The sequence below is a fragment of the Argiope bruennichi genome, chromosome 8 (assembly GCF_947563725.1).
Source record: "Argiope bruennichi chromosome 8, qqArgBrue1.1, whole genome shotgun sequence".
NCBI classification, from domain to species: Eukaryota; Metazoa; Arthropoda; class Arachnida; order Araneae; family Araneidae; genus Argiope; species Argiope bruennichi.
In genome coordinates this window covers 111,906,861-111,919,683 of record NC_079158.1, presented here as the reverse complement: position 1 = coordinate 111,919,683, position 12,823 = coordinate 111,906,861, and the positions used below count along the sequence as shown (strand labels likewise).

The following is a 12,823-nucleotide window of genomic DNA, read 5'->3' as shown; positions in this document are numbered from 1 at the left end:
CTGTATCTTTTAAATCTTTGAGTTTACTTCCAGGATTGAGTTGACCCATGGCACGCTTGAGTGGTTTACACTTCGATAAAGGCGCGGAGAATTCTAAAAAGGTTTTTAAACTGCGATTTGAATAGATTTTTAGTTTCATTCAATAGAAGTATATAAGGAATAAGTTTTTTAATTATCAAAAAATTCAATATTTTGAAGCATTGACATTTGAATTTGAAAAACACATTTTCGGTATTATGTATATATGCAGTAAATCTATAATTCAGCAATTAAATTTTGACGTGATTTTTACTTATCATTATCTTTAATAGTGAATTTGAGAGAAAGCTTCTTTAAGACTACTCCATCCAGGTTTGCATATTAGAGCTTCTAATAAATATATCATTACAGGTAAAAAGTAATTTTTGAGTTAAATTAACAGCTACAATGACAATTATTGAACTGTATCAAATTTTGAATAAATTCTATCAGCAAGTTTACAGCCAGGCGTTCTGTATATTTGAATGCATGTGAAACTCAAACTCAATACTTCTTCTCACAAACTCAATAGTAAAGCCGACGTCTTGGCCTAGGGGTAGCGCGTCTTCCCCATGGTCTAGGCGTTCCGGGTTCGAGTCCTGGTTCGGGCATGGTTGTTCTCTCTGTGAGGTGCGTGAATGAATCCCCCTGTAAAAAGGGGTTGTGCAAGCGAGTGTGTGTGAGTGCTATCTTTATTTGAGCTAGAAGTCAGACTTCTGTAATCGGGTGCTCAGGGGTCTTTACCCTCAGAAGCTACTGTGCAAAATTTGACTTAAAATAGTCAAACGACTAAAAAAACAAACAAAACTAACTAAATAGTAAAAGTTTCATCCCCCCCCCCCGGCATAAAATGGTGGTCGTTGGGTACGATAGCGAATGTCTTGCACGGCACTGGTGAACAATAACAACGAAATATAGAATTTAGGTATACATCTAGCATTCTTATTGAATCTATCGAGCGAATATGTATTTTTGATGCCTCCCTACCCAATCAACTGTAACCAAAATCTGTTGCGGATGTAATGTCTTGATCTAGACTGATCAAATAACGAAGCAGAATTTCCAGACAATTCTTTATTTTACAGCCCTATATATACAAAAGAACAACTTGTTCTAATCTTGGTTAAATAAATAGCTATTTACACCTGTAGTAGGAGACACAACAGTCGAAATTGAAGGTTTATCTTGAAACTCAGTTCTCCATCAATACGGAGAAACAACACCACAGGGAACTCACAGGTTGTTAGTCAACACGACCACTCCAGGGGTAGTTCTCGGACTCCGAACTCGTGGGCGTAATCCAACAGTCTGCCTGCAATTCGTTTCTTTTTCTCCCTTAAAAAAAATATCCGCCTCTTAATTTACATTGGTCATTTGAGCTCTCTTTTGGCCAATCGGGTTCAGAAATATGCCCCCTCAGCGGCGCCAGTGGGTCGTGGGAAGGTCATTTTAATGATGCACCTTTCATAACTGACTATTCTGGAACACGGAGTTATCATAGTCCTTTCACAATGAGAAACATTTAGCATCCAGATGTTTGGACACCCTTTTCTCTTTGAAGGTACTCTCAATATCTCTTGGACGAGGAATTCCCACATGTGGTCTTTCACTGCAGTCGCTAATTAACAGATGCGAAACCACCCAGGTGAAAAGTTCCACCACCTGGCTATCTCGAGGAGTTTAATAATTAACAGCGACGACACAGCTGGCTGTAAATGTCTTATCAGTACTGGTAAACGGGGAATGTTACACGGAGCTATAATTGTAGTCCTAAGATCATATACCGAATTTCATTGATTTCAGTCATTTCATTTAGGAGTTATTGCGTTTACATGAATACGAAAAGTACAGACCGACAGACGGTTAGCCCTTTGCCTGCTTTAGTTCAAAATTTGATAAGAATCTATATTTTAGATGCTCAGTCTGCGCATCAAATTCTATCTAGCTCTTCACTTCTAGTTATCGAGTTCAGTCGTAACTGAACAGCCAGACAGACTTCTGAATGGGTTTCCTTCAAAATTTTCTAGATATCTATAAATTCGAACTAAAGTTTATATACCAAATTTCATCCCTCTAGCTCAATGTCTTTTAGAATTACCAGGATTACAAATAGACATAATGCTTAAAAAAAAAAAACAAAAAAAAAAAAAAGTGTTTTTCGAACTTGGAGAAGTCTGAAACGTGGAAATTCGCCAAAATCTCGAATTCGAATTTTTTTGACGATCACAATACTTTATAGTTTGTACATGAAAAATTAAAAAAGAAATGATTTAGTTAAATAAATGTTGATATGCAGTCTTGCAGCCAAAATTGTAGATTTATAATGATTTTCGGATCTAATTAATGGAAAGAGGCACCCAAAATAGATTTTCATTTTTCTTCATCATTTTATGATGCATTACGTTAAAAAACGCGAAATTCAAAGGGGAAATGTGTGCAACTTCAGTATGTGTCGTCACCCATTTTTCTTGCTTCGGTGTCTGATTCCTAAGATATTAAAATTCAAAGTACTCTCGCACAGGTCCTGACCTTGCATAATGTCTACATCTTTTAAGCAGAGGATGTCGCAATTGATAAGAAATATACAAAAATGATGGGGTAGGACACTCACTTGGTTATTTATAGAATCTAACGCATTGTCATATCTACTATTTTCTTTGAATACATGTATATTTTATGGGCAAAATGAGAAATACCGCAAATTGTGAGCACTTACCGTCGTTCCCATGAAGAAATCCCTCAAAGCTGGTGACGTCGCCAGCACCCATAGCATGCAGCCGATAATCGCACAGCCACCCATCTGGAAACAGAAGAAAACAACACTCAATAAAATAATTTCTCATTATCAAAGTCTGAATTAAAAAAGAAATTATTATCAAAATCAAATTTAAAGGAGTCATTATTATCAAAATTTAAATTAAAGGAGAAATTAGTATTGAAGTCAAAATTAAAGGAGAAATTACCATCAAAATTTAAACTAAAGACGAAATTATTATCAAAATTTAAATTAAAGAAGAAATTACTATCAAAATTAAAATTACAGGAAAAATTACTATCAAAGTCAAAATTAAAGGAAAAATTACTCACAAAATTTAAATTAAAGGCGAAGTATTATTAAAATTTAAATTAAAGGTGAAATTATTATCAAAGTCACAGTTAAAAGAGAAATTACTATCAAATTTAAATTAAAAGAGAAATTATTATTAAAGTCAAAATTAAACGAGAAATTATTATCAAAAATTAAATTAAAGGAGAAAGTATTATCAAAGTCAAAATTAAATGAGAAATTATTATCAAAGTCAAAATTAAATGAGAAATTATTATCAAAGTCAAAATTAAATGAGAAATTATTATCAAAGACAAAATTAAAATAAGAAAAGCAGAACATCTACATTGGTGAAGAATTGCAGATGTATTAAATGAAATTTATTTCCTCTCTTCATATAATGAAAATAAAATTACTAAAATTTATTTTTTAAACACATCTTTTTTAGTAAATTAAAAAGTAGCGGTTTTTTAAATTCAATTATTTTGTACATTTTAGCCTCTAATTTTTAATTCTTTATTAAAAATATTACAAATTTCTGAAATTGGCAAAATGTAAGAGTAAAAAGTTTATTAAATTAATCAATCAACCGAAAAAATGAAAATAATATACTCTAATCAAGAATTCAGAAATCTACAGAATTTTAAAATTGTCTCATGTAAGGAAGTGATTGAATGATTTAAAAAGCGCCAGAATTCTCTAACTCAAAGTATTGTAATATAATATTTTTTTCGGCTTAATTTATGATCTTTATTTCATTTTTTTTAAAATTTGCTCCTAAATTTAAAACAGCGGTAATGCACACAACAAAAAAAAAATCATTAATATCGTCGCATGCGAATATAAATTCAATAAAAAAGCAATAAAAATTATTTCTGTAAAATATATTTAAAAACATTTCTAAAAATTTAGACTTAAAGAAAATATTAGCCTTCACCAAATAGATAGTTTATTTAAAAAAATTTATGTTTTGCTTCCAAATTATTGAGGATAAATGTTTAAGTTTAGATTCTTTTTAATTAAGCTAAACCTTGAAAAAAATTATCTTCCTTTAAAATTATCTATTACATATATTTTTCCAAGAAATAAAAATACGAGCCAAATTTGGTATCTTTAAGTTCAAAATGTTCCTACTTTCTAGATTAGGTCCAATGATGTGTGTATTACACAGAATGTTACACTTTATTTCAATGGTTTTGCAGAACACAATTTTCGGAAAGTTCGACAGCCTCCAAGTACTAAGTTAAAATTTAAAAAAATAATTTAAACATTAAAAAGTAAGGTATCAAGAATATAAAACAATATTAAAATCTTCAAAAAATAGAGGTATGAGAAAAATGAAATATTAATTCCCAAAGATATAGAATTTTTATTATTTTCTATGTTATTATAATTTTTTTTATATTAAGTACTGTAAAAAAATAGTCATAACCACATTAGCGATTTGAAAGCTTTCAGCTGACGATGCAGTAATTCATAATACTTTTCCTTAAAACTGACAAGAATTAACAGAATTTAATTACATTCTAGTAAGTGCAAATTGACATAAAAAAATATCTTGAGACAAAATATTTTTTTAAGAATACAAACATTAATTCAAAAATAAAGTTTAAAAAAAGCAAAAAATATTTTTGAAAATCTGGTTATCTGTGCTCTTTTGCTCAAATTCGAAGGCAATATTTATAAAAAAAAAAAAAAAGTTAAGTTAATTACGTATTTTAATAGAAAGCAGACGATTTACCACAAATAGAATTTTGAAAACTTAAATATAATGAAATAAAAATAAGGATTAAATGCTGAGTAATCAACAAAATGAGTAATTCTATTAATAAAACCATTGGGAGAGTGGAAAATACACAACTTAAGAATATATACATATACATAAATAATTCTTAAGGAAAAAAAATACAAATATTCAAATTTAATTTAACATTTCACATATTTAATGCAAAAGAAGAAAAAAAATCGTTTTCAAAATCGCCTGCTTTCATCCGTAATTCTATGGAGTTAAAATTAATGAATTCATTTCGCTTATTTAAAAAAAAACGCTGATCGTTTGGAGTTTTTTTCATGGATTCGTTTGGAGCAGAAATTTCGCAAAGATGCTGATGTCCAAAGATCACGAAAGCTTTTTCATCTCATCAACAGCGCAAACAGAACTTTTTTAATCAATTTCCCGCAGCACTTTGGCCCGATTAGCTTCGCAACTGGCAAGGTGAAAGATTAAATATCTTCTTGGATAAGATCGGATCGAAACTTTTGCTACAGCAACAATGTTTCTATTTATTTTGGTTTAGCGGATAAAATGGAAGAAACCTTGATTCGATAAAATTAAATTTTCTTAGGCAATCACAAAAAGTAAACAAAATCATTCATTCTTGTGGAAATTCATGATATTTAAGATTGGAATAATTCGAAGACATTAAAAATATGTTTTTATATGTATAAAGTATTGTTTATTATGTAATTTAATCTTTGTTGTTTTATTTTCGCTTATAAACTGGTACTATGTTCCAACCTTTTTTTTTTTTTTTTTTTTGGAACATTTTAACGAATGAGGAATTCTTAACAATTTTTTGCATGATAACGGAAATCTTCATCATAACATTTAGTGAACAAAAAATTGTACTCAAAATAGATGTACTGTAAATTGGTTGTTGCCGGCAACTTTTCTTACAACTATTGCGTAATAAGAAAAATGTAGCGGTCAAAAAAAAAATGTCACAATCATTATAGCGGGTTTGAACTTATCATTCCGCTGTGTGTTGTGCTGGAAGAAACGTGCGATTTCTTGAATATTTTTTTTATCACTAATCCGAGATTTTTTTTTTTTTTTTTTTTTGCTAATAAAAGCGAAAATGAGTGGAGAAATATAGAAGAGAGAGACAACGAAGACTTTGTACTGAGCTTACTTAACATGTAAATTTGCATAATGATGGATATTTCCATCATACTGTTTTTTAATTATTTTATATTATATATTTATACTAGGTTTTTTAAAACATATTTTCCTTTAATCTAGAGCATAAATTATATCATCCTGATTTATTTCACAGAAAAAAAAATACGGAAAGAAGGGTTAATAAATAAAGGATTTACTGGCTAAAATTTTTTAAAACAACATTTCAATTTCCCTTCAAACTTTTTTTTTTTTCTGTGGTTAAAGCAATTTAAACTCTGGTGTGACTTCATACAAATATGATTAAAGCACTTTACGTTTGACACTATTATATTTATATATTACAATATTTAACCATTTTTGGACCTTCTAACTTTCAAATTACTTGCTAAAGAAAAATTCTTATTCTTTTAATTTTTTAATGCCAAGTGGCATATACATTTTAAAAATATTAAATTAGTCAGAATTATAGCGTTTTTACATTCGGAAAAAAAATTGCTTCTTTATTTTCCAGGCATTGCATTAATTATAGAAAATTACTCAATTAGTGAAAAGCCAACTCGAATACTTTCAGTTGAATTCGTATTCGAACATTCTCTCCCACTGGTTAACCTTCCATTCAGATTTAGTAGTCTATTGTGTGAGTTCAAAGAAATAGAATTGAAAACACAAGTATATCGTGGGCTGAGTGTAACAATAGATAAAGGTTTTTGTTCTTCACTGCTGCATGTTTAATAAAAACGTCAGAAGGCTCGAACATGTATATGTTGCCAAAAAGGTGTACGGTAAATTCATTGCCGGAAATGTGCGAATATAATGTGTTTTTCTTTTATCATCCTTTTCGCAAGACTAAAATAAAAACGATTCTTGTTCTTTACTAGTAGAAGAATTTGTTTTCAAATATTGTGAGTCAGATCCAATTTCCGGATTCTGAAAGAACAGATGTTAAAAAAGATTGCAAAACTTGAAGGTTTTGTTTAAAAACTCAGCTTTTATGGAAAACGTAATTTTATTTTTTTTTAAAAAAAAGACTAAAACTAGTTACGTAAAACAAACTTTTATTACTGCATTAAAAAATAAACTTATTTTTTCTAATTTCCAATTTCTTTCATTCTTTATAAATATTATAAAATCTTGATCTCAATATTTTTTTTAAAAATTAGTTCGAGACAGCGCCATTGAAGCTGAATCAAAATTTCATTAAGTTAGTAGATGAAAGATAAATTGAATTTTAAGTTCTGAAAATATTAAATAGTAAATTGTCATTAAGAATACAATAAAGTACAAATTTTAAAATTCCAACTCCTTAGAATGACTGAAAAATTGATTACGAAATTCAATTTTTGCTAACATCAAACAAGTTACGTTTTAATTACATCGCGTTATTATACGACAAATTTGATTTTATTAAGACTTTGATTTTATGAATACTCTTCAGTATTTAAATCGTAAACATATTATTTCCTAGCAAATTCTAAAAATTCTTTAATACTGAGTTTTAATATTTTTGCTTTCTCGCATAGCAAGTATAGAGAATGTACTGTAATTGTCAAAAAATTTATACTCGTGATTTTGACGAATCTTTATGTTTTAGACCTCCCAAAGTTCGAAAAGTACATTTTTGGAAAATATCCTGTGATTGCCTGTGACAAAGATAATTCAAAAACATTTAGAGTTAGTTGAAATAAATTTGTAGAATTCCTATTAAATTTTGAGCAAACTATTCAGAGGAAGTTCATCTATCCGGTTATTCGAATATAAGTAACACGAAAGTTACAAAATGAAGAGAATTAGGTAAAATTCGATACACATATTTAATATCAATACAGTAGATGCCTGCCAACTTTTGAGAAAAATTCAAAAAGGGATTGAACGATTGTCGGTCTATATTTTCAGAAGCATGCAAACGCGATAGTATTAAACTCAAAAGAATTGACTGACCCAATTAATTAAATATAACAAATTTGCTATGTGATTTAGTGATTGCAATTCTAGTTCTACGTCAAATTTTGGTATCAAACGGCTGGAAAAATACAAATATCTGGTGACGTCTAATATACAAATTCACCTTTATCAGGGAGTACACAAGAAAGTTTTAAGGAGACTACCCCCGCTGCATTTTTCATTAAAAACAGCCATTCCCATAATAATAAAACTGTTTAAATCAAAATTGATGAAAGTTTCAAACCGCAATTCTTGTTAAGTGAATTGGTTTTATTTTTCACACTGTGAAACAGCTACTTCCAACAAGCCATAAAATCCCACGTTCGGGTGTACTGGTAATAGCAGACGATTTATTCACCGAAGATTTACTTTAGTTCCATTCGAAGATTCCCGATCTTATCGGGGAAGCATCCATCATTCAGTCCATCAGAAGCTGTCAGAACTTGAAGGCTTATCGCTAAGCTTTCAACGCTACAAGTAATCCTCTTTTTAGGGTTAAGGACCAATTAAACTAGCTACTTTTCACAGATGAATATTTACTGAATTTCTTAGTTGACCAGAAATTGAAAGTCAAATTAGGCTCGATTTAAAAAAAAAGAAACTAAATTTCTGTTTAATCCAGAATTAGAAGTTCAATATAAATCGCTCAAATGAGAGCAAAAAAACAAGAATAAAAACCATCGACAGTAATCTTCGAGACACTTTCTCGCATACGTTTTAATAAAGATTTTATTCCCTTTTTTTATAAAATTGGGGACCTTTGGTAAGTCCGCGAATACTTTGCATAGCATTGATGAACGATAATTATAGAAATAGTTGTTGGAGCCGCTAACAGTTCTCATATTCTGTATAGCGCCATCTTGCGTCAATGATCACATAATGTTTTCCCGCCTTTAGTGGCAGACGAGAGCTTGACGGTGAGACGGTAAGATATCCCGCTCACGCACCTTTTTATTTGTTTTATGTTAGTTTAGTAATGTTTTGTCCTCGTAATTTTAATAAATATATTTCACATATTAATGCTAGTAGTTCCGCACATTTGGGGGGCTCGACCTTTCTCATGATGCTTTTAGCAAATGCCACCAAATCGTCGAAATTCTATGGACGTTAGTGCAATTTATTTAAGACGTTAAATTGATGTTAAAATTTTTCATAAGAGTAGATTTTTGTTGTGGATGATTTATTGGACTGATGAATGGACATTAATGCATGTTTTTGAGGGATATGACTCAAAGTGAAAACTTTCAAGGTTCAATTACTTCGTGTTCTTGCGCAACTGTGATGACATATTGGCTACGTTAAAAAAGGAACATCATCCTGTTCGACATTTCTAAATTAAAGAAGAAATGGAATATATCTCACATATTAATGCTGGTCGTTGCCTTTCCCCACATGTGGATCTTTGGAGTGAATCTAATATTTTTATTGAATCTATCAGAAGAATATGTATTTTCGACTACTTTTGAAGCGTTGAATTCAATATACTAGTTGCAAAAACATTCAACAATCAGACAAAAATTTGCACGATGACTTGTTAACATTTCACTGTTGCCCTTCGGTAATTCATAATAACAGTGATTTTTTATTATATTACTAGTTGTCTTTGGTAACCAGTTTGTTCGCCTAGAATATTAACTGTTTAGACTCGTATATTATTAATATAGGATGTATTTCTTTAAAAAAGTTATCACCTTATAATTTCAGATGACTAAAATATATGAATTCAATTAAAACAATTTACTGCAGTTTACAAAGTGTATATACTATGAAATAAAAATGAAAATAAAAAACCTACTATGGATTTACCGAGCACATGCTTGAATGTTTTGAAAGAATTTGAATTCCATCATAGCATTTAAAAACTTTATTTCAAATTGTGTATCAAACTGAATAATATTGAAGTTAAACGAAAAACTGTACGAAAATGAAATTTATGTCATTAAAAAGTCTCTTTTTTGGCATGATTTTGATGTGCTTGGCGAGAAACCGTACATCGTAAGTCTTACCACGATTATTTATCTGGCAATAATTAAGCCTACATTTGCGCTTCGTTAAACTTTTTGTTTGAAGCCTGCTTTTTGATTTCTTTTATGTCTTCTTTGCTCTGATTGATTGTCCTCTTTGGTGACATGGCGCACCAGAACAATTTTAATATTTTGAAGCTCGATTAATGAGCTAAGCGAAGCGTTTGATTCAGCACAGCTATAAAAATGTTCAATGACTGTAGTCTGAAATTTGTATGATATATTTTTTTTATCTGACTGTTGCCATTCGACAGTAGTAATAAGCGATTTCTGTGCCACGTACATTAGCGTTTTATATATTATAGAAGGTAGTTATATTTGAAGTTTCACTTTGAAATGGTCATAAAAGGAAAATTACTCGACCAAATGTTATCAAGATTGGTAATAGTTTAAAGGAGAACATGGAAATTTCTATTCCGGCCAAAAAAAGTTCAAAAACTCACCACCAGGAAAGAAATGTCGTTGTATGCAATATTCTTAAGCAAAATAGGACTTGAAGAAAGACATCGGTTTAAAATGTGTTTCATCGTTTCTAAAACGTGTTACAAAGCATGCTCAATGTAGCGTCCACCATTTTCTGAAACCAAGTTAAATCGCATTACTGCATTCTTAACAGTAGCTCTTATCATACCAGGAGGAATGGTACGCATATGTCGGTATATAGCATTTTTCAGTTCCGCCAAATTGTTCATCACCATAAACATTGCTTTTTGAGATAACACACATTGAATATGCTTTGCAAGCACGTTTCAGAAATGTTAAACACATTTTAAACCCATGTCTTCATGTTCTATTTTGCTTAACAATATTGCATACAGCACCATTTCTCCTCTGGTGGTGAATTTTTGAACTTTTTGTGGCCGGAATAGAAATTCCCACGTCCTCTTGTAAACTATTACCAAGTTCGGTAACATTTGGCCCAGTAGTTTTCTTTTTATGACCATTTCAAAGTGGAACTTTAATTATAACCACCCTATACATAATCGTTTTATATATTATATTATATATATATAGACATAGATCGAAATTTCTATGCATTGAATTCTTTTCATGTTCGATATATAGAATCGATTGCATTTAAAAAAAAAGTTTCATTCAAGAAACGAAAGGACAACCGTAAATTATACTACTTGAAAGATTTGTTTATACAACTGATCCTCGATATCGGAAAAGAAGATTAACTATCTCTGACGCTAACTTCTCTGACGTGTTTGCCAATAGTTTTAACCAATGACGTAATCATTTTCTGCGTGGTAAAATTTGACGCATGCGTGCTTTAGCGATATTCCCATTCTCCTAGGAATCAGGGCAAATAAGGAAGAATCAAGAAGAATATAGATGCGAATGTACACAGGAAAGATCAATATTTGAAAACGTTTTCTCTGAAATTCTTAGACGATATTGAAATGGTAGAATCAATAATTCGTATTAGAAAGTTAGTGTCCCTTTTTTAAAATCCATCGTTAATGTATAGAATTTCCAGACGTAAATTAGTAATAAAATTTTGTAAATACAATTAATTTTCGACTTTTATCCGGCTATTAATTATCCGATCTAAATAAAATGAACTTAATTGTAATTAAATTAGATAAAATTATTTTGATACGGTGTAGAACGTTTTGAAAACTACAGACTATCAGTTTTGATTTTCAACCTAAACCTATTTTTGCCACATTAATGTAATCATTTATTAATGTCCGGTAAACTAAATTTAAATAATTTTTGGAAGAATTAAATCAATGTTCTTCATCGAGGATTTGCTAGATTTAATAGATTAGTTTTAAATTTTTAAATATTCTTTTCACAATTTATATTACGCATAGAATCAGTTTCTTTGATATATCGAATGTAGAGGAAACAGTTTGAAGCAAAACAGTTAAAGTAATAGATGTTTTATTTGTGCTTTTTTTATAACTATTTCTACCTTCTTACAGTTTTCAGAATAAGTATTTCTATCAATGATTTCTGTTTATTTACATATCATAGGCCTCTGTATATAGGTGCCTAGAATAATGGTTGTGTCCAATTTCAATTAAACTCTCTTATGCAAAATTTGATATTTATAATTCCTTGAACAAAGTATTTGCGGGCATCAAATAGATATTAAACAAGTGCTGTTTCAATAATTTTACATCAGTTCCGCTTATAGTGCATATTAACCTTTTTAATGAAGTCGAGTTCCATAGTATTAAAAAGCTAGCTGTCAGGCTAATATATTTTATAATTGCACATTTTCTTTTGTGATGCTGGAATTTCACTTAATATTCTGTATGTAAACTCTGCAGCAAATAAACAGAATCTTTCTTCTTCAGCTTTCAACAATGGTTACTCATCACAGGATTAAACGATTGATTAAAAAATAAACAGCTTAATTATTATAGTAACAATGAAATATATTGTTGAAAATTATGCGAAAAATATTTTTAAATGATTGTTAAAATTTAGGAATAAATTGTACAGCTAATTTGTTATAATTTAAAAGACAATATTTAAATTTTAAAATGATAGAAAAATATAATTGAATATTAATATTTTAGTAAATTATCGATGAAAGGCGCAAAAATTTCTTTTAATTTTTAATTAATTAAAATCTTAATAGAAATTTTAAAAACATTACCCCGAGATGCATAATCGCACCCTTCAAAGTTTTCTTTTTGTGCCAAACTGGTAGCTTTAGATAAACTATCTAGCTAGCCTGTACAGCGCCAACATACACATACAGATATACATATATACTACCTTTAATTGCTAATAACGATTTATTTCCTTTAATTATTGATAGAGAGATACCTTTTAATTTAACTTTATTAATTTATTTATTTCTTGTTTTGTTCAAAACTCTCTTCGCCTAAAAAGTGTACCCATTGTAAGGCAGGGATTTAAAATGCTCCG

At 29.8% G+C, this 12,823-nt stretch overlaps 1 protein-coding gene across 1 annotated transcript in view; it reads right to left on the bottom strand.

Moving 5' to 3' along the window:
* LOC129981896 (tetraspanin-9-like) overlaps window positions 1-12,823 on the bottom strand; it is a 122,454-nt gene that overhangs the window by 28,272 nt on the left and 81,359 nt on the right. Inside the window, exon 2 of the mRNA XM_056092940.1 lies at window positions 2,735-2,818. Coding sequence (XP_055948915.1) covers window positions 2,735-2,818 — 84 coding nt within the window. The remainder of the gene's footprint in view (window positions 1-2,734; window positions 2,819-12,823) is intronic.